At 36.6% G+C, this 19,436-nt stretch overlaps 3 protein-coding genes and 4 non-coding genes across 15 annotated transcripts; 1 reads left to right on the top strand and 6 right to left on the bottom strand.

Annotated features, from left to right (window-relative positions):
• Positions 1 to 6: 6 nt before the first annotated feature.
• On the bottom strand, positions 7 to 4,794 carry rpl4 (ribosomal protein L4). The gene is made up of 10 exons (XM_028037817.1): positions 4,669 to 4,794; positions 3,606 to 3,777; positions 2,991 to 3,097; positions 2,638 to 2,776; positions 2,251 to 2,375; positions 1,742 to 1,871; positions 1,378 to 1,534; positions 514 to 597; positions 212 to 332; positions 7 to 125 (listed from the first exon to the last, which is right to left on the bottom strand). The coding sequence occupies exons 1-10, from the start codon at positions 4,669 to 4,671 to the stop codon at positions 57 to 59; spliced, it is 1,107 nt and encodes a 368-aa protein (XP_027893618.1). The 5' UTR covers positions 4,672 to 4,794; the 3' UTR covers positions 7 to 56.
• LOC114137764 (small nucleolar RNA SNORD18) lies at positions 400 to 467 on the bottom strand. The gene has a single exon (XR_003594097.1). It is a non-coding gene; the product is annotated as a small nucleolar RNA SNORD18 (small nucleolar RNA).
• LOC114137767 (small nucleolar RNA SNORD18) lies at positions 671 to 741 on the bottom strand. The gene has a single exon (XR_003594099.1). It is a non-coding gene; the product is annotated as a small nucleolar RNA SNORD18 (small nucleolar RNA).
• Positions 2,448 to 2,547, bottom strand: LOC114137776 (small nucleolar RNA SNORD16). The gene has a single exon (XR_003594101.1). It is a non-coding gene; the product is annotated as a small nucleolar RNA SNORD16 (small nucleolar RNA).
• LOC114137773 (small nucleolar RNA SNORD16) lies at positions 2,834 to 2,932 on the bottom strand. Its single transcript, XR_003594100.1, has one exon. It is a non-coding gene; the product is annotated as a small nucleolar RNA SNORD16 (small nucleolar RNA).
• A 377-nt stretch (positions 4,795 to 5,171) lies between the features above and the next one.
• On the top strand, positions 5,172 to 12,284 carry zwilch (zwilch kinetochore protein). The gene is made up of 18 exons (XM_028040376.1): positions 5,172 to 5,357; positions 5,525 to 5,567; positions 5,664 to 5,756; positions 6,433 to 6,572; positions 6,650 to 6,840; positions 7,679 to 7,758; positions 7,832 to 7,987; positions 8,103 to 8,174; positions 8,870 to 8,963; positions 9,047 to 9,099; positions 9,183 to 9,285; positions 9,386 to 9,465; positions 9,563 to 9,719; positions 9,878 to 9,906; positions 10,018 to 10,154; positions 10,249 to 10,344; positions 10,737 to 10,852; positions 11,801 to 12,284. Exons 1-18 carry the CDS (start codon positions 5,308 to 5,310, stop codon positions 11,887 to 11,889), a joined length of 1,779 nt encoding a protein of 592 aa, XP_027896177.1. The 5' UTR covers positions 5,172 to 5,307; the 3' UTR covers positions 11,890 to 12,284.
• lctlb (lactase-like b) lies at positions 12,060 to 19,156 on the bottom strand. Of its 9 annotated transcripts, XR_003598454.1 has the most exons (15): positions 18,021 to 19,155; positions 17,783 to 17,943; positions 17,597 to 17,684; positions 16,557 to 16,666; positions 16,346 to 16,474; positions 16,143 to 16,238; positions 16,013 to 16,067; positions 15,776 to 15,937; positions 15,427 to 15,704; positions 15,211 to 15,337; positions 14,938 to 15,137; positions 14,046 to 14,109; positions 13,712 to 13,785; positions 12,590 to 12,634; positions 12,383 to 12,428 (listed from the first exon to the last, which is right to left on the bottom strand). XR_003598454.1 is itself a non-coding variant. In XM_028040338.1 (14 exons), the coding sequence occupies exons 1-14, from the start codon at positions 18,208 to 18,210 to the stop codon at positions 12,313 to 12,315; spliced, it is 1,821 nt and encodes a 606-aa protein (XP_027896139.1). In that variant the 5' UTR covers positions 18,211 to 19,155; the 3' UTR covers positions 12,060 to 12,312. The 9 variants fall into 9 exon arrangements, 7 of the variants coding, with proteins under 7 accessions (XP_027896139.1, XP_027896122.1, XP_027896109.1 ...); XM_028040338.1 differs by lacking the exon at positions 13,712 to 13,785 and having other exon boundaries at positions 12,060 to 12,428; XM_028040321.1 differs by lacking the exon at positions 13,712 to 13,785 and having other exon boundaries at positions 12,060 to 12,428; positions 16,013 to 16,238; positions 18,021 to 18,181; positions 18,266 to 19,155.
• Between the last annotated feature and the right edge of the window lie 280 nt (positions 19,157 to 19,436).

Below are 19,436 nucleotides of genomic sequence, written 5' to 3'. Positions count from 1 at the left end.
TCTGACTCATATTTGAAACAACTGATTTATTTTACTGAACGCCAGTCTGTTTAGATTTATGCCTTGGGTTTAGCAGGGGCCTTCTTTGCAGGCCTCTTCTTGGGTTTCAGCATCTTAGCCTTGATCTGTGAAAACAAGATAATCAGTCAACCTCAGTTGGTTTATAATATTCCTCCCATCTCCAGAAGATTTTAAACCACTGGGTACTTACAGCAGGGTCGTGCTTCAAGATGGCATGACGTCTTGCTGTCTTGGCGTAAGGGTTCAGTTTGAGCATTATCTTCAAATTCTTCAGAGGATTCTTCTTCAGCACTCTGCGTTTGATCTTCTTGCTGCAATGGGAGAAGTAAAAGGTTAATTTGACTTATAAATGCAACAGAGGATTTATAACTTTTTGATATGCTCAGGACTTCCAAAATAATCAGGGGTCAGAAACACGGACCAGAAGTGGGAGCTCATCATAGCCAAAACAAGGTTACAAGCAAAAGAAACCAAAAACTACAAAGTACATACTTAGGTGCACGAAGTGCTTTCTGGATCTCCTCACTCTTCAAAATCCTGCTCAGATCTGTGTTTGTCATCTTGTGCATTGGGAGCCTGAAAGCAAGAAGCACCAATAATTTAAACCAACAAAAAACATCACATCTAATGGACAAATTTCATTTTGAACCAACTCAGAACTTCAGCAAATATCACAGAGTTCAAAAACACGGACCATGAAGTGGAAGCTCATCACTGAGATACATGTGTGAACATATACTGCTGTACAGGTGCACACCACTAAATTAGAATATAGAAAAGTTAATATCAGGAATTACATTCAAAAAGTGAGTTCTGTAAAATGTAGTCAGTTGGCCATTTTTGATTATTCCAGGTTACTGCTAATGAAAACCCAAATTGTGTTTTTTCAGACAATCATTCTTTGTATTAAACTAATAAAGGTTTAATTCAGAAATGTCAGCCTACTGATAAATAACCTTATGTATTGTACATTTGTAGCTTAAAGAAAGACAAAGACCATTTGCTGGACAGGAGTCAGATCAGCAGTGGTCAACATCACTGTGTAGGCCATACACAGTGATGTGTATGGCCTACACATCACTGTGTAGACCATATGGTGGTCTACACATGGTGGTGTAGGCCATAATTTCTTATGAAGAAGTCTTTAGCCTTGTAATATTAAACTTTACAAACTGAATTCAGGATTTTCTTTAGCTTTCAGTCATTAAAATTAATTGAAGTAAACTATTTAACTCTCATTGTGTAAGAGTTTTTAACTTTTTGAATGAAATCACTGAAAAACTTTTCAAATAATTCTCTATTACGGATATGCACCTGTAAGATTTGATGCTTTTTTTTTTTTTTTTAGACACTCACTTGTAGTTAATCTTCAGAGAGGATGGCTTACGCCAGGTGCCGTACAGCTCATCCAGCTTGCGGAAAGCGCTTTCAGTCCAGATGCAGAACCGTCCGACGTGACCACCAGGAGCAAGCCTCAGAAGGTTCAGCTGGTTCACGTCCTGCAGAGTGATGCCTAGAAATAAAAAAAAGAAGGAATAAGTACATTTATTTTAAAAAATGGATGGTCCACAGGATTAGGAATGATATTCCAAATGAAATTATAGTCATAATACAGAGATGCATAAAGAATATTTAATCACCATTGCTAACTACTTTTATTTAAACACATGAAACGGGTGAATCTGGAAACAGTCTCTGTGGTAAATGCAGTAAAACTCACCTGGAATATTCCTGAAGGCTTTGGTTAAACCAGCGTCTTGGTTGTAGACGATACACGGACCTTTGCGCTGGATACGCCTGCGGTTCCTCATCTTGCCCTTACCAGCACGCATGCGCTGAGAGGCATAGACCTACAAACAACATTTATGGTAATTAAAAAAAATACACATTCTAAAAACATGTAAAAAACTTCTTAGTCATAAAAACAAGTATAAAATATCTATTTTAAAATACTGAATGTGATATTCACAAACTTTTGGCTTAATGTCACATGAAATATTAACACACATTCTCCAATGTGTATTAGTTCTATTATTTTGAGAAATTTGTATACTTACTACTACAGAACACTTAATCAAGGAGAAACATTTGTAGCATTAACTCAGCTCTTTAATAACTCAATCACTGTATTTTCACATTCTAAGGACACTGACGCATTTAACATCTAAGAATCTACAGACCTCGAACTGGCAGAAAAATGCATTTTTCCAATTTCAGATTTTAATTTACCTTCTTGATATCGTTCCAGGCTTTAAGCTTCTTCAGCAGCAGCACGGCCTCCTTGGTCTTCTTGTAGCCCTCAACTTTGTCTTCAACCACCAGTGGGACTTCGGGGATTTCCTCAATACGATGTCCTGATCATCAAAGGTTTTATGTAATTGAAGAACATGCAAGTAACAACTGCTAGGCTGTCTAACATCTGAACTTGCTCAGAGTTTATCACTCATCAATACCCTGTGATGGCTTAATGACAGCAGGTAACTGTCACCATTCACAAGATCAGACGTAAATTACACCATCATAGCAAGGTAACTGTTCAGCAAACACAATCTGACCTAGCTAAAAAAAAAATAGAGCAGTTACTTCTCTGGACATTTTTATTTTTGGGAAACTTACCCTTGGACATCACAAGTGCAGGAATGGCAGAAGCAGCCAGCGCAGAGCAGATGGCATAGCGCTTCTGGGGTGTGTTGATCCTGCGGTGCCAACGGCGCCAGGTTTTAGTGGGGGCAAACATGCGACCACCACGACACATCTAGGTCCAAGTCAAGAATCGTCCACCAATAAAGTAAATATTAACCTGTCTAATACCTGCTCAGACTCAATGTTCACCAGTCATCTGTGCCAGCATATGACAGCAGGCATACCGTCACTGGCCACAGAGTAAGACGCAAATTACACCATCACAGCAAGTCTGGATTTAGCTGTTAAAGGCATGAAAATAACAAATGGACTCAAAACAAGGATACGTTTCCAAAAGCACCCTGGCCAGAGCGGTGAGTACCACCACCTCTCACACGAGGGATACGGGCCACAGCTCTTCCTGTTCCCCAGGACTCTGCACTTGTCTGGTGGCCTGAAAGATTCAATATAAACACAGTTACAAATTATGGTAGCAGCAGCCACTTTATGGTGAAAACTAGCCCAACTTTGAGATTCATTTTACAAAAGAATTGTTTTGACATTTTGATTGAATCTGAACACGAGTTTTGTACCTGCTTTGTCAACTTGCAATTTTAAAGTAGTTTTTATGTTCTACTCAGTTTGGTATAATAAATATAATCCACTAACAGGAGAATGTCATCATGTTTCCAAAAGTCCAAATCAAAAGCAGATTATCAACCAATGAAAAATGGTCACAAATAATTAGTGATAAAAGACGCTGCTTAAATTTGAGTTTTCTATAATCATGAGCAAAATAATTCAGAAATAGTAAAATGGACATGAAATGGCAAAAGTAAAAAATGTACATGTTAATACAAATTAAAAATATGTATGTGCATCAAATGTGGGTACAAATTAATGTGGCCCAACAGAAGCAACTCACTGGGCAACAACTGAACATCAATTGTATAATGCCTCACCTGCCAGCTCGCTGACTGCATATGGCTGGCGGTTGTTTTTGCGCATGTTGGTGTGCACAAAATTCACAACATCAGGGCGAATGGGGGCCCTGAAGACAGCAGGCATGACTACATTTTTGCCTGATGATTCTCCTTTGTCGGAATACACCGAGATGAGGGGTCGGGCACAGGCCTGAGAATGTAAAAACAGAATTGAAATACACATCAGATGATCAAACATGAAATTAAACAAGTGTTTTCTTACTGGCGCTCCCCCTGCCTTCAACAATGTATCAAAACATCCAATATGATTTTCAAATACACTGATGAAAACTGAGCTTTCAATAACAACAAAAATTCTACTTCAGAATTTAATTTAGCTTTCAAAAAAATATATTCAAATTAGGTAAATATTCTGTTTCATGCCACAATGTTCTTCGTTGGTGGTGTTGTGGTGAAAATACAAAGTGGAACACTAACGACCTGATATAGTAGTGTTAGAAGTGAATTAATTAGTTAGGCTAACTGTTGATTGCTAACTTGGGTTTGAGCTTTTCACAAACGTAATCACACATTTTAGAGTGGTTAAGTCATAGGTAATGGGTTTATGCCCCTTCACATGAACCCATTTATTTTGACATAGCTATAGAAAATGTTAGTTAATGTAAATGATACTGAATTAAGTTATCTTACCGACACTGGATGATACTTGAGCAAATTGTTCACGTGACATTGTAAAATGCTGAGTTACTTTGAACATACACTAAGGACTATTAAGATTGTATGTAGTTAGCAACTACTAAGACAAACTCAAATAATAGTCACCAAAATTACACTCAAAGTCAGTTGAATACAAGAATCGCTGCTGCAACATACAACACGTGTAACTCGGAATAAGCAGTCGTCCAAAATGGCTCCTCGTGTTAGCTTCCTAGTGACTAGCAGTCAATTCTGCGATCAGATTTATGTAAATATTAGCTTCTTTACCAGACAAACTTCCAAACAGTTAGCAAAATACGTAAAACATGCTAGAAATACACATGTTCTGCACTATATATATTGTAACCTATCAATGATTTCTCACCATTTTCGATAGTTTTTTTCGGCTCGCCGGGAACCACGCTCCTCACGGTATGGCGGCCACAGTAAAAAGGAAGTTGGTAACTCAACCCTGATCATATATGCCTCCGCCTCTGAGAACAAGACTTCCGCTAAAACTATTTCGGCTACTGCTGGGTTTTAAATATTTTAGGATACCCGATGAAAGTATAAATATTATAGAAAAACAAATTAAAGTTACTAGATATGTTAAATTACACGACAATCATCTAGGAAAGGATTGTTTTTTTTCTTGAAGTAGGGACTAATTTCTTTACACTATGTTGGCGCAGTGTCTTGAAGCGTAAACGGAAGTGTCGAACTACTTTACTCTTTTCAATTTCTCTCAAATAAAAATAATATAAAACAAATATATATATATTTATATACTGTGTGTATGTGAGAAAGAGAACTGCAAAGCCCAGAGACCAACTATTTCTCTTTTTTATTTTCATTGCTCTGACGTGGCTGATAACCTGTGAACTCGTGTCGTCACTTTTCGACTGAGCGCGCGGTTGTCAAACGCAAACAGGATCCTACTATTAGTAAATGTTGATACTATCAGCCTGTTTTCTGCTGCTCTAGCCACACATTTTGCCCTGTAACTCTGATAAACATTTTTGTGATGGACTCAAAGGTCGTATCTAGAGCAGAAGAGTTTTCCACATTTCTTCGGTGAGTTTTATGCAAACATTTTAATTTACCTTCATTTATCATTTAGCAAGAAACGCCAAGCTACATTTAACTGTAAAACGTTCGATGCGAGAAGCTTTCATTTTCTGGGTGTATTTGTATAGTTCAACTTACGTTGTGCTTTGCTTTTGGTTTTATGCTCGTCCAAGATGTCTCCAGGATGACCAAAGTAGTAATTCATGCACATATGAGGTATTTTCATTTAAAGTAATTACTTTTTATACCTAGAAAAACTGTTATTTTTATATTTTTTGTCGACTTTAATGTCTATACATCTTTGTCTTTAAGGAGGACATTCACATTACAAAGATGAACGGAGACAAACTTACTGCGGTGAATTTGTACTTTGCCAACCAAACAATCTTTGTCTGTGAAAAAACTGTAAGTTTACTTTTACAAAAAAAATAAAATAAAAGTATTTGAAAAATACTTGTACATGTGGTTTCAAATGGATGTTTTCCATCAATCAACCAGTCTTCATTTATCAAGTGGTTTGTATACACAGGAGCAACTTGAAGTATTTTACTCGAGTACACAATGAAAAACAAGCAATAACGGGCAAAAGAAAGTGCTAAATAAGACTAAGCATGAGGAAACGAATAACCCAACAGAAAGCAAGAACCTTGTGAAGTTTTATGCAAAAATATTTGCTTAAAATAATATTTTATTGCAGTGGCAAAATCTCTCTATACATGTTTGAAGACATAATCATTTAGTTTGAGTATATTTAGTGAGAGGTTAGTTATCTTATGTTAAGATAAGATTGTTTTTGGTCAAATCCTTGGCTATGCAATTTTGACCATTGATGAACAATTCCTCTAAAATAAATCTAACTAAAGCATTTTTGCAATTTATACTGAACTCTTTTCTAAGTTGATCAGAATGTTTATTTACTAATCTAGGAATACATTTTTGCTGGGCCATAAATATGATTTGACAGATGAAGCTTGGCGGTGGGTGAAATAATTTTGCCACTTTTAAATTTACATTGCTTGAATAGAAATTAGTTTGTCCTCAGTTTTTGCTGATCACTGCAGGATCTTTTCATTTTTTCTAGGTACCAAAAATAATTGGGCTATGTGATGAGCTAAACTCAGAGACATCGAACTGTTCAGCTGATAATGGTGATGCTGAAGATAGTTGTGATGTTCTCCAACCAGAGCAAGGACCACAGCCACTTACAGTCATGAAAGCAAGGTAAACACTAGTAAAACTTTTACCATTTCATCTAAACAAAGATGTGTGTCTAATAATTTTCTTTTTTCTTTCTGTAGACAGTTGCTGTCTTTGTACACATTATCTCAAAACCCTGGTGTGTCTGCTGTGGACAATAAGCCCATCTTACACCCTCTCTGGGTGCGATGCGACATGAGTGATCCTGCAGGAACAGCCTGGTTTGGTGCAGAACCAGTCTGTGTATCAAATAAAGTAGCCGGGGTCAAATTGTATTCTATTACCTGCAAAGGTAAAACCTTTGAAAATATATTTTCCCCTTGCTAAATCATTAATTAACTGCAAATTCCCCATGCGTTCAATTTCCCTTTTCACACTCAGGCCTGATTATTACCAAAGTTTTAGAATCAAGTATCTCTTAAATAGAACCTGTCAGATGACATGAAGTAGGCTACAACATGTCAAAAAGCAACATACTGTATGTTACAATCTACAATAAATTGAGAACAGATGAAAAACAGTCATTGACATCTATATATGTGGCATTGTTACAAAGTCACTCCACAGAAAGAGCCATTGTCCACATTAGAAGCAAAAAATATATATATACTGTATATATTATAAACCTTCCTCGGAGTGGCCAGTCTATCAAAATTATTTCAAGAGCCATTCACAAACCAAAGATCACAAAATAAGTCTAACATTAAAGCAGTGCAGGCCTCACTTGCTTCTGTTAAGATCATTGTTCAGACCAAAGTAAATGAAAAGTCTCACATTTGCTAAAAAAACATCTTGATGCTTTCCTATATGTTAATAAAAATATTTAGAAATAAATGCTGGTAGCATGGCCTTAAGCAGGCCATTCCTGTTGGTAAAAAATCTAGGGAGGTCAATTTTACATTTTCAAAGGAAAATGGGCATGGTTGTTTTGGAAAGCTTTTTGTTGTACCGTAACAAAATCACTTGTAAACTGTATTTTGTATTTGTAGGCTATCTGAATCTGCTGTTATTTGTTTAATGATCTGAGTTCAATGAAGGAGAAATGTGCAATGGGGCAAATACGTTGGTGCTGCACTCTACATGTTCTGTACAGGCTTTGTCTTTGTCTCTGATGAACAGTTTGTCTTTAGGTTCAACGGTGGAAAAAAAATCTCTTGTAACCTTGGAAGAACTGAAACAAATGCACAAGAACAGACATCATTCCTCCTCTGTAAGTGGGTGAGTTTTCTCTCGATTTACTGCATGAGCGATAAGTTGTTTACTCAATCTTTCAATATTTATAGATGGGGATTAAAGGTAGTGCCAGGTTCAGTTTGTTTGGGTCCACCGTTGTGGAAAACACTACAATCGAGTCACAGAGCAGCGTGACAGTGGACTTCAAGTGGAGTCATGTGGAGAGTATTCTTGAGATCCCTCCTCTGTCCTCTACAGCTACTCTTGTAAGCTGCAGTCAACCACATTTTGTATATTTTTAAAAACAGTAAACTAGTCAGATATTGAAAATGGAATGTTTTGTAATTTTTACATTGTTTAATGTTTTTGTTTGCTTTGCAGAATATCAAAGTTGTTTGTGGAGACATGAGAAGTCCCATGTTTGAGATGTACAGGGAGCTAGAGTTTCTTCAGGTTTGTACTTAATTTTATTTTCAACCCTGATACTGGCTGTCTGCAACTGTGAAAAATTACTTTAGGTCTCATTTAACAAACATGCTGTAGACTGTAACATTTTAAATTAGAGAGAACAACAATCAAATGTGGATTTCTTCACATTTGAAGAATGTGAAGAAATTTGAAGAATTTCATCACATTCTAAATTTGGCTACTTAGGAGTAGCCAAATTTAGTGGCTACTCTTTAGCCGCTAAATTTGTACGAGAATTACAACATACCATGACTTTATATTTTAGTGTCCACAGAGCCTCTTACAGTCAGTGAGCCAGTGTGTCCATTGTATCAGGTCCATGAGCTAGAAATACATATATGTTGCCAAATTAGTATACTACCATCTTGAAAAAAATATCAAAATAAATGGTCTCCAGTCTTATTGCTACATTCTCAAAATAAAAACATATTTTTTAGAGCAGCTTACCCATAAAGGTAAATATGGTATAATTTTGCTAATTCTTTTTTGTTGCGTCTTAGCCCAGTTTTTGTCTTTAATCTTTCATGCATTTCTGTTTGTTTTGTTTTTTTTTATCCGTTTTAATTCATATATCTGTAAAGTATTCTGGATTTCTCTGTGTATGATTGGGGCTATGCAAATAAACCTGCCTTGACAATGAAAGTTCAAATAATAAACTGATATGTTTCCTGCTGTTTCAGACTCTAGCAAATGGTTTGAAAACAGGTGAGACTGAATGGATGGAACCTTTGGAGAGCACATCGGCTGTAAACCTGACAAAGGTCTATCTCGAAGGTAAATTTACCAAAAAAAATTTAAATAAATTAAGTGAACAGGAAAGGCTGTCATGTTAATGTTTCTTTCTTTTCTGCTTGCAGAGCTTAGGAACATGGCAAAAACACTACAGGATCAAGCTGCCAAAACAGTTGAGGTATAATAATTGTATCAGAATTTTGTTTGTTAAATACAAGAAGAGAAGTGAGACAGTTACTATGTTTTCATCTTTTGTTAAAGACCCCAAAGCTGAAGCAGGAGGCGGATACTTCCATTTTCAACTCCTTCTTGGAAAGAGGAGATTTAGATTTTGCAGAGCAGCTTTGGGTCCGGATGAGAAAAAGTACTATTTACATATTGTATTTATAAATCGTAAACAACACTGGGATCCATCTATATAACATCACCTTGGGTACCATTTCTATTATTTTTTTTCTTTACAGGTGTAACTTCATACCAGGATATTGGCGACTGTCTGAAGCTGGTTATCGAAGCTCTACGATACGGTGACATCAAGCCCTGGGTATGAAGTGACGTTACTCTGACCAACTAATATCATACTCTCAAATGCGACCAAGTTTTTTTGTTGTAAGATTGTGTTTCTTTTCCTGTGCCTCCAGATTCACAGAGACAGCAGCAGCTCCCTCAGCAAACTGATCCTTCAGTCTTACCACCAGCAGATTGACCACGTGTCTCTTACAGGCATCACCCCGGTCATCATGCTACTGGAGGTGGGACTAGACAAAATGAGAAAAGACTACATTAACTACTTGATTGGTAAGCTTTTTTCACCTTTCCTGTGAATTTCTTTTGTAAAACATAAATGTGAGGTTTATTTTTAGTAATTAGTGATTTAATAAAGCCTCCCAATAAACCATGTTTCACAAGGATTGCGAAACAAAGCTCTAATCCTTAGTTGTTTTTTTTTAAATCAGGTGAAGAATTGACAACTTTAAACCAAATGGTAAGTTCAGTAAATATTTTTTCTTTCCATATCTGGACAGTGTCGACATTGTGTTCATACAGTTTCAAGAAAAAAAATTGATTCCTAATAGTAATAAATTATACTCAACAGTACTACTACCTGAGCACTGAGGTTGATGTGCAAGAGCAAGTGATCAGACTCAGAAAACTGCACCACCTGCTGGAAATAATAGTGACCTGCGGCACATTCTTGGGCTTGCCTTACGACCGCCAATTTGTCCTCACACAGTAAGCCCCTTTACTTTTTCTTTTGACTTACGAGCAGGAAAAATGCACATTTTGTTAATAGGAAAAGCAATCTCATATTTTTTCCCCCTTACAGATCATGTCTGAATCACTACAAAACATCGACATACGATGAGGAACATGAATTCAAGCTCCAGATCAAACCAGCCTTGATAAGCCATTTCTACCAGAAGTAAGGATTACAACCTTTTGCTGAATGTTACGACAAAATAATTTGCAATATTCTCTCATGTTTTAACGGGTTTGTTTGATATAATTTTTGCAATCTAACCTGACCTGAACTTGGATTGATGAATTTTTAAAGTGTCACATGGTGCTTTGCAAAACTATTGATTCCTCTAATCTTTTTCCTTACAACCTCAAACATCAATGCATTTTTATTACAATTTTATGTTACAGTCACAAAGGGTTGGATTAAAGCAAAGCTACTTCTTTATTGCAGAACTTTTATAAATAGTATTAATTTCTAATATATTTATACTTATATATTCATTCCCATGAGTCAAAACTTTAGAATCACATTTTCTTCAGTTTTGTCCTTGATTGGATGCATGTTTTTCTCAGGGAGCATCCCATACTGTGGGGAGTTGAGATATCCAGTGGTCAAGGTCTTCGTGAGGTGCGGACGTCCTTACAGCTCAGTGACAAGCCACTGGTTGATCATGTCATCTTTGAGACAGGTGATTTATATGTACATCTCACTGTATATCTGCAGTGCTGGACAGGTATTTACACTCATCATTGACAAAAATCCCATTAATTTGGAGATGATTTAGATTAAATGATGGAATTCATTGAAACATCCCTGTTATTGTCAAGTTATTTGTGCATATATGGTGCAGTTTACGCTTAATATGCACAAACAAAAACAGAGTGCAGCTCTGTTTGTTTTTTATCTTCCTGGTCTGATTTTTGTAGGTTAGCTTCATTAAAAAACAAACGTGCTTAAAAGTGTTAAGAGTAAATACTGCAGCTGCTGTGTCACTATAAATGTAGTTCAACCAGTTTTACATATCCATAACCTGCACTAAATAATTTGGTGTGTTGAACACATCTAGTCTGTCTCCTGTAGTTGTATGTTTTGCTTATGCTGCTCAGCTACAGGTAAATTTCATCCACATCTGTTCTGGACAGAGGAAACATTTGCCACATTTTTCCACACATGGAAGCTCCAAAAGTCAATTTTGGTTGTTCCAATAAAAGAGAAAAAGGGGAAGAAAAACTGTATTGTAGCTTCAAGGATTTCACATTATTCTTTGTTTGACCTTCTCAAAAGGAATGTATTTTATAGAACCATAAAAATTATTTTACACACTTTTACTATTATGCTATAAGTTGTGAAAAATATATTTGATGGTAAATATAGACTGGATGGGGAACAAAGAATGCAACCATCAACCTTTATTCAAGTTTTCTATCTGACATATTTCTACATATTAAAGCCTGAATAACATGCATGTAACTTTGGGGACAGCAAACCATAACCTCATCTAAGGCACCAACCAGGCAAGAGCAGGCTATGATTGGCCATGATGAACAAATGAAAACTTCTTACTGCAACAGTATGTACATTGTTATCTACTGTACCACCCTGGTAAAGTCTAATTTTCTTTTTAATCGTTTTTTAGATTTTCCAAATGAAACTGTAAATGGGGACATTGAGGAGCCTGCCTTCTTTTCTACTACGATGTGCTGCAGCTTCAACAGCTTTGCGTAAATGTACTATTTGTATTTGATATCATCATTAGCTACTAATATGTTTTTATGTCTTTTTGTTTTTTTTAGACTAGAAATGACAGTTTTTCAATGTGACTGTTAAGGGGTTTAGAATAGGCCATCTGTTGAACAAAGTTTAATATTGATAAAAGCACAAGTGGAGATACTTTGCAGCAGCCTTCTCATACAACAGGAAAATATAGCATGTTGTAGATGCATTTACCAGAATCTCTGCTTCTAGGTTCTACATTATCTGCTCAAGCAGTGTTTAATTTCTCTCAGCAAACACTGAATTCACATCAAATGAATAAAGTTAGCATTTCAATTTAAAGTCAGCTCACAAATGTACTGGTATTCACACAAAAATGAGTAAAGAAATAAAGCAGTAAAGTTGCATGAGCATGTTCATAATTTTAAACTCCTCCTAGTTCCTTCTTCGCAGCAGAAACATGAGCAAAACAGCGCTGATCAAAATGGAGAGTGTGCACACTGTGGGGACGACAATCTCAGTCACCATCTCCATGTGGCTGGTCAGCGGGTCTGCAAAACACATTTATGCTCATTATCACCTCGTCGCATACGCAGACATGGCTTAGAAAACTAGTGTAAACGCTCAAGCACAGCACTCAAAGGGTTAATATTTCTCGCCTACACAGAATTACACTGTATCTGATTAACTGTGAGCATGAGGGATTTCTTACCATGTATAAGTCTTAGAATATTGGCAGCAGTACTCCGCTGTTCCTCTGATGAAAGAAGAGGAAGTACTTATAGGTGATTACTGACATTTTAACCCTTTGAGGACTGCATGCAGCTGCTGGTTGGAGTATTTCAGAAAGCTACAACTTTAATCCACTGAAAGTATGTCTAAGGCTGTGAGCAAGTACTTGAACTCTAATTGATTTTCTCTGTTTTTGCTTTTTTTGCCCCACTTAAATATTTTAAAGCAAACAAACTTTAATATCAGAAAGAGACAAAAATGGAGCATCTGGCGTAAAACTAATGCAAAATTTTGTTAAAGTTTTGGGATAATAGAGGGATGAGCTGGAGCCGCTCCCCTGCACAAAACAATGTAGAAAAAATGGCTGGCTATAAGTTGGGCACCTTAAGTACTGTAGGAGCATCAACGAATGGCTAAAATATGAAGGTTTTTGAGGGGTCTAGTTGAAGTACAGACTTAAATTAAGATCCTGTGACACAACAAAAACACTATGTCGATGAGATTTTAAAATTCTGCAACAAAAAAGGGCCAAAATTCCTCCACAGTGATGTATTGCCAGCTGTTGCAAACACACACACAACAGTTTTTGTTGGCAATGGGGGAGCAATCTTCAGGACAGCTTAGATTGACTTGGATAGCTTTAATTGCTCCTCTGTCAATGAAATCATAATTTATATTTATTTTTTTTCTGATATTAAAATGTATTTGTTTATGAGAAATTTAGTTAAAACAACAAAAATTTCATTTTGCTTTTATTTTTGCACAATGACGATAAAAGGAATTCTGATTTTAATTCAGAATAAATCGCCAGAATAAAGCATTTTTCACATTAATGTACGTGCCTTGAGTAAAAGTAAAGACATCAGTCAGTTGTTTCTAAATTCAGCTTTTATAATTTGAAATATATTATTTGGGTAAGTTGTCCTGCTTGCTGAAATACTCTTTATGCACAAACAAAACAGAACAAGTTTGCATAATATATGCAAGACAGAAGCTTGTTTTAGAGCTACTTGTTAAGCAGCAGAGGCCTCAATGTTAGTTTTTAAACAACTAAGTCAAAAATCAACGACAGAGATATGAGTGAAATTTAAAAAGTATGTACCCTGAAGTTCTAAACTTCATCATGCACTGGCCAAACCTTTGGCATCTCAGCATGTTCCTTGGATTTTCTTCTAGCTGGAAGGGCAAACAAAGAAGATATCTCAAATATTCTGCAAGAAATTCTGAGAACTGAGTTTTTGCATTTTTAATATATATTTTTTAACTAATCGTTGATATGTGCTCTGAAGTCAAATTCATGTCAAATTGTAATAACTTCTGCCTATCTTAGTTAACAAATAACCAATTTTATTTCCAAATCTTTATTTGTTTACCCCAGCTAGTTGTTAATCTTTTGTCGCAGACAATATTGTCACAGAAACGAAACATTAACTAACCTGCTGCTAGTAGCTGGTTGCTGGAAGAACACATCTCAACAGCCTTCCTCCTCCAGTTTTCAACCTGTGGATATTAAAAAAAAAGATAGATAGATAGACTTGGGCTGAACACAATTTCTAAATGTTACTTGAAGTTCTGAACTTCATCATCATGCACTGCATTGGTACTTGATGGAATAGTGGATCACATTCCACTAAGAAGTGGTTCTCTTTCACAAGAAGCTGATGTATTATCTTCTTTCACTTAGTGTTTTCTATAAACTGTTACTGGTTCCAGAATAGAAACTACATTTTCATGTGTATTATCTGAGAGCAAAAACATAGAACCAAATGTAACAAATTCAAAAATAAACCATCTTAAAATAGATTTTTAAGACTTGATCATGTAAATAGTCATCTATAGTCATATATAGTCACATACAGTATATCAAATATAGTCATAACACTATGACTATATTTTTTTTTTTTTTATTTGTGGACATACTGATGATGATCCTGACTGCAGTTAGTCTCTTATATTTCTGTCCATAAGGTACATTGCTTTAGTTTATACCTAAATGTTTTATTCAGTGATTAAAATGGATATTAGTGTAAAATCTAATTTTCAGAAAGGATATTACAGCTGTTATTGTACTTATGAAAATGTTAATGGATTACATATTGACATTTTTATATGTTTCTCTCCATTGTCTAATGAACCACTTTCAGCTGTACCTAAGCATGCAGTTGACTCTGACTAGCAACAGGCCTTTTAAAACAAATCCTGTCGAAAGCTAAGAAGGGGCTGGAATGTGATTCAACCTTTGGTGTGTATATCAAACTGCATAACCCATAATTCAACAAAAAGAACTAAATCCCTATATCTAAGAATTTAAAATGATAAATTTCTCACCTCTCTTTGATTTGGAAATCCATTGGAGCTGATGATCCGTTTGTAAAACTGCACAGAAGCTTTCGGATATCGAGGTTTGTTTTTGTTTCTGAAATCCACATAGTACAAGCCAAATCTCTCGGAGTAGCCTTCGTCCCACTCAAACTTGTCCAGCAAAGACCATGCAGTGTAGCCCTTTACATTGACTCCATCTCTTATAGCTGAGTGACAAAGAAACATGATTAAATAACAATTAATCTGTCTCAATTTTTAATAATTTTTAGAATCACTCACCTTTTAGCATCTCATTGATGTAGTCTTTATAATATTGTATCCTCCATTCATCACACAGCTCTGTGCACATCATCTTCTCAGAAACTCCATTCTCAGTCACGTAAATCATAGGGTTCCCATACTGAGTCTGTGGAAGGAAGAAAACAGTGCAGCTTGGCTTTGAACTAAGCCAGTCAGTTAAGATTCAGAGCAAATAAAAACATCTCTGCTCTGTACCTTGACAAAATTCAGCAAACGTCTGAAACCCCATGGCACAGAGTAGAGCCATTCTGACCCAGGATCAGGCCACCGCGGGTCCACCAGTTCAGCCAGATCACGGTCTGTGAAGTAGCTGTTGCTGCTACGGCCTGTTGGATCATTTCTCTGGGTGATGTACCGGGTGGTGAAATGGCCGATGCCAAGGAAGTCACACGTCCCCTTTATGTAGCTCTTCTCTTGTGAAGAAAACACAGGCAGTCGAGATGTCCCTAGTCCCTGCTGCACACTCTTCCTTCCTGCACACCAGTGTTGATTAGGCATCTCTTCAGTCATTTTGGTAAGATTAACTTTTTACTGTGTAACTCACCGACAAAGTCTTTCATTACTTGAGGGTAGTCTCCATGAAAGATGGGTGTGGCAAACCAGCCCAGATAGAACTGTACATATCTCTCTGCTGCTTCAATGTCTTTCTGGTTGCTGATATCCACCGGCTCACCCCAGTCCCCTGACAGAGAGATGCCCACCAGACCTGCAGACATGCAGAACTGTTCTCAGGATTTAAAAATCCACTGCAGGTTGAATGTTACTTCTCAACTTTCTTTACCTTTTTGTTTCGCCCTCCACTGTGTATCATAAGTGTGCCAAACTTTGGCATGTGCCTGCATGAAAAAAAAGATCAAATTTAAGTTTAATTTGTTAGCTTGGTTTGAGTGATGGAAGCAGCATCTTAATACCTTTATGATGTGATGTGCAGCTCTATAAGCCCCAGTTCCTCTCAGCTTCAGCCCAGGAGCATGCTCACCTGTCTCATAACCTTCAACAGCCATAGACTGTAAGTGGATGTTAAGTAGAGAAACATCTACTTAATTGCCTTATTCAACAGGAGTGAGTAAAGCAATCCTGTTGCAAACTTCAAAAAACAATATTCCAAACACACCCATGGATTGTTGAAAGTGATCCAGTGCTTCACTCTATCACCAAATTTTTCAAAACAAAGGTTGGCGAAGTCATTGAAATGATTGACCATACTTATGTTTTGCCATCCACCATATTTCTCTTGTAAAACCTAAAAGAGGAAACAATACAATTCATAGCTTAGGGGCACATCAAAGTTAAAAGTCGAGATGGTCAACATTAAACACACCAACCTGAGGCAGATCCCAGTGATATAGCGTAACAATGGGAGTGATATGGTTCTCCAGTAGGTGGTCAATTAGTTCATCATAGAACTGTATTCCTTTTCCGTTTACATGGTCAGCTGCAAATAGCGTTGAAGTTTAGAGCAAGGATAACTTTACACAAAACATTAAAAACGCTAGATAGAAAGCTTTGATCACCTGAAATGTTCCCAAATGTTTGTATATCATTTAATGTGTTTTATTGGGATTAAATGCAATAGACTAACTCGAAGAAGTACATAAATGTGAAGGGCGAAAATGTACTGCATGTTATATACTTACTGTATGTTATATGTTATATATTTTTCTACAAAAAAATCTTAAGAAATTGTGACAGGCACTTTTATTCAACCTTCCTGAGTCAAAACACATTTTTGATACAGTTGTTATAGACGTTTGAGGTCTGTCTTTAACAGTGCTGTATATTAAGAGACTGAACGTTTTGCCCATTTTATTTTGCAATATAGCATCCATTTCCAGCTCTTATCGCAGATTCTCAATTGGATTTAGGTCAAACACATTCTAATACATGATTATGTTTTAAATACCAAAATTATATTGTATCTCTCTGGCTGTATGTTTAGCTAGAACGGTAAATTTATGTTAATGGCTTGGATTTTGTAGGTTTACATTGGCTTTACACTATCGATTTTCAACAGTAAATTGATCTGTGCTTTCTGAGATGTTCAAAAGTTTGAATATAGTTTTATAACCTTCACAGAATAGCTGTATTAGTATTCAGTCAATTACACATACATAGCACATTTACTATTTAGTGGTTATCAAAGCGAGTTGGTTGAAATGCACACCAAACTTACAATAAATGTATTTGTGAATTGTCCTGAAAATCATAGATGCTTTTCCTTTTGCTTCAAGATTATTTGCTACTTTGCTTTGGTCTATTAAATAAATTCCCTAAAGATTTTTTTTTTTTTGTGGTTATAACATGTCAATTAAAAAAAAGGAAAAAATCCAGAGGTATGGTTTTTTTTTTGAAAGGCGCTACTTACACTTTACACCAGTGGGAATAATTCTGGGCCATGAGATAGAGAAACGATAGTGGTTAAGCCTTATCTCCTTCATCAGAGAAATATCATCCTGAACAAAATACATGCAGTGCAATGAGATATTTAGATTGACTTGTGCCTCCACACAACACAAGCTCCTACACTTCTGAAATCTTTCTGAATCCTCACCTTGATTTTGTAGTAGCTTTCACAGGAGGAATCCCCCGTGTCATTTAGTTGGATTTTGCCCTTTTTGTGACTGAACACATCCCAGATGCTCAGTCCTTTTCCGTCTTTGTCCCAGGCTCCTTCTGTTTGATAGGCTGAACCTCCGGCACCCCATGAAAATCCTAACAAACGCAACAATCGATCAGCGTGGTCATGTTGGTAAAATGAACAACGGACTTTGCAGAAAATAAGTGAATACCAGTTGGAAAAGTGCCATAATAGAAGGAGCCGTGGTTGTTCTTTGTCCAGTCGAAGTCCTCAGCCGCAGACAGACACAGCACCAACATAAGCACATGGCACGCACTGTTGCCACAGCGGGGCTGCATGGTTCTCCTGCAGCACAAACTGATGAGATCTTCCCTGATGTATGAGGAGGGATGAGAGCTCATTCAGTAACCACATTTAATCATATGAATAGACAAACACGTCACAACCAATACACACTTTCTTGAAAATGAAGGATATTTGTATCAGGGACAAACTTGAAAGTCCATAAAGAGTCATCAAGCAGTCTAGAAGCATCCAGTGTGATGGTCTGTGGGGGGTCTCGGTCCCCTAATGCAAAGCCAAATGCCTCTTTTCAAACTCAATGGGGTGTGAGCTCATCGTGCTGAGGCAGACAGATCCTATACAAACTGTGGTTTCACCTCTGTAAGCAAAGCTAATGTTTGAGAGGCTGATACATTTACAATCAACACTCGCATGACAATGCAAGGATGTTTCCGCACAAAATAATACGGACATTATTGTGTTTTATGGTATTTAGATGGAGATTAAATTCCACTTTTAAAAACCTGCCAATATTTAAAATTTAATTGTGAAAATAACACTTGAAATATCAAATTAGAAATATAGCCTAATATGATGAATCTGATATAATTTTAACTTTTTTTGCTTTGGCAATAGATATCAATTATTCAATTCATGCATGGTCTTTTACAACTTTACAACTTTCCCAAATGTTACAACTCCAAACCATCTTTGCCTATTTACCTGTAAACCCTATGAAGACTGCATTGACTGGAGGCCTGCAAAAATTTGTTTGAGAGTGAGAACTCTCCCAAAGCAGCAGAAGATGTAGACAACTGGACACATCTAATGGAGAAGTCCCCACTGCCTGGTGTGGCACCGCTCTTCTCCAGAGCTGTACCCTGCAGGCAGTGTGAACGCTTGCAGCATTGTGAGACTCGCATGTATTGTTTTACCTGTTTAGAAAATGCTGAATGGTTTATTCAGTTGAAAGTGTTTGCACTGCATTCCCCATTTATCTGAGTCAAATGAGGACAAGGGATGTACATCAGCTTCGATGCAAACGAAGCCCTCAATTTGCACCTAAATTCATTTGTGGTTACATGAACAATAGTTGTGTTTTAGCAGATTTTAAATTAATTTCAAATTGTTAATTTGAATACAGCACATACTTTATGATTCTTGGCAAAATAGCTAAATTAGACATAACTGGGCATGACTCCGGCCACCAGCTGGTGACAAATTACTTCTAATATGGTCCTTATATGTGGAAAATTTTAATCAAGTGATATGTCACCTTAGCATTATGGTGGTGCAAGGAACATTTGTGACAATAAAAAGCATGATACCACTGAATGTATATATA

This window comes from Xiphophorus couchianus, chromosome 2, assembly GCF_001444195.1.
Source record: "Xiphophorus couchianus chromosome 2, X_couchianus-1.0, whole genome shotgun sequence".
Classification (NCBI taxonomy): Eukaryota; Metazoa; Chordata; class Actinopteri; order Cyprinodontiformes; family Poeciliidae; genus Xiphophorus; species Xiphophorus couchianus.
Note: the sequence above shows the minus strand (reverse complement) of the source record. Positions and strands in the feature narration are given on the sequence as shown.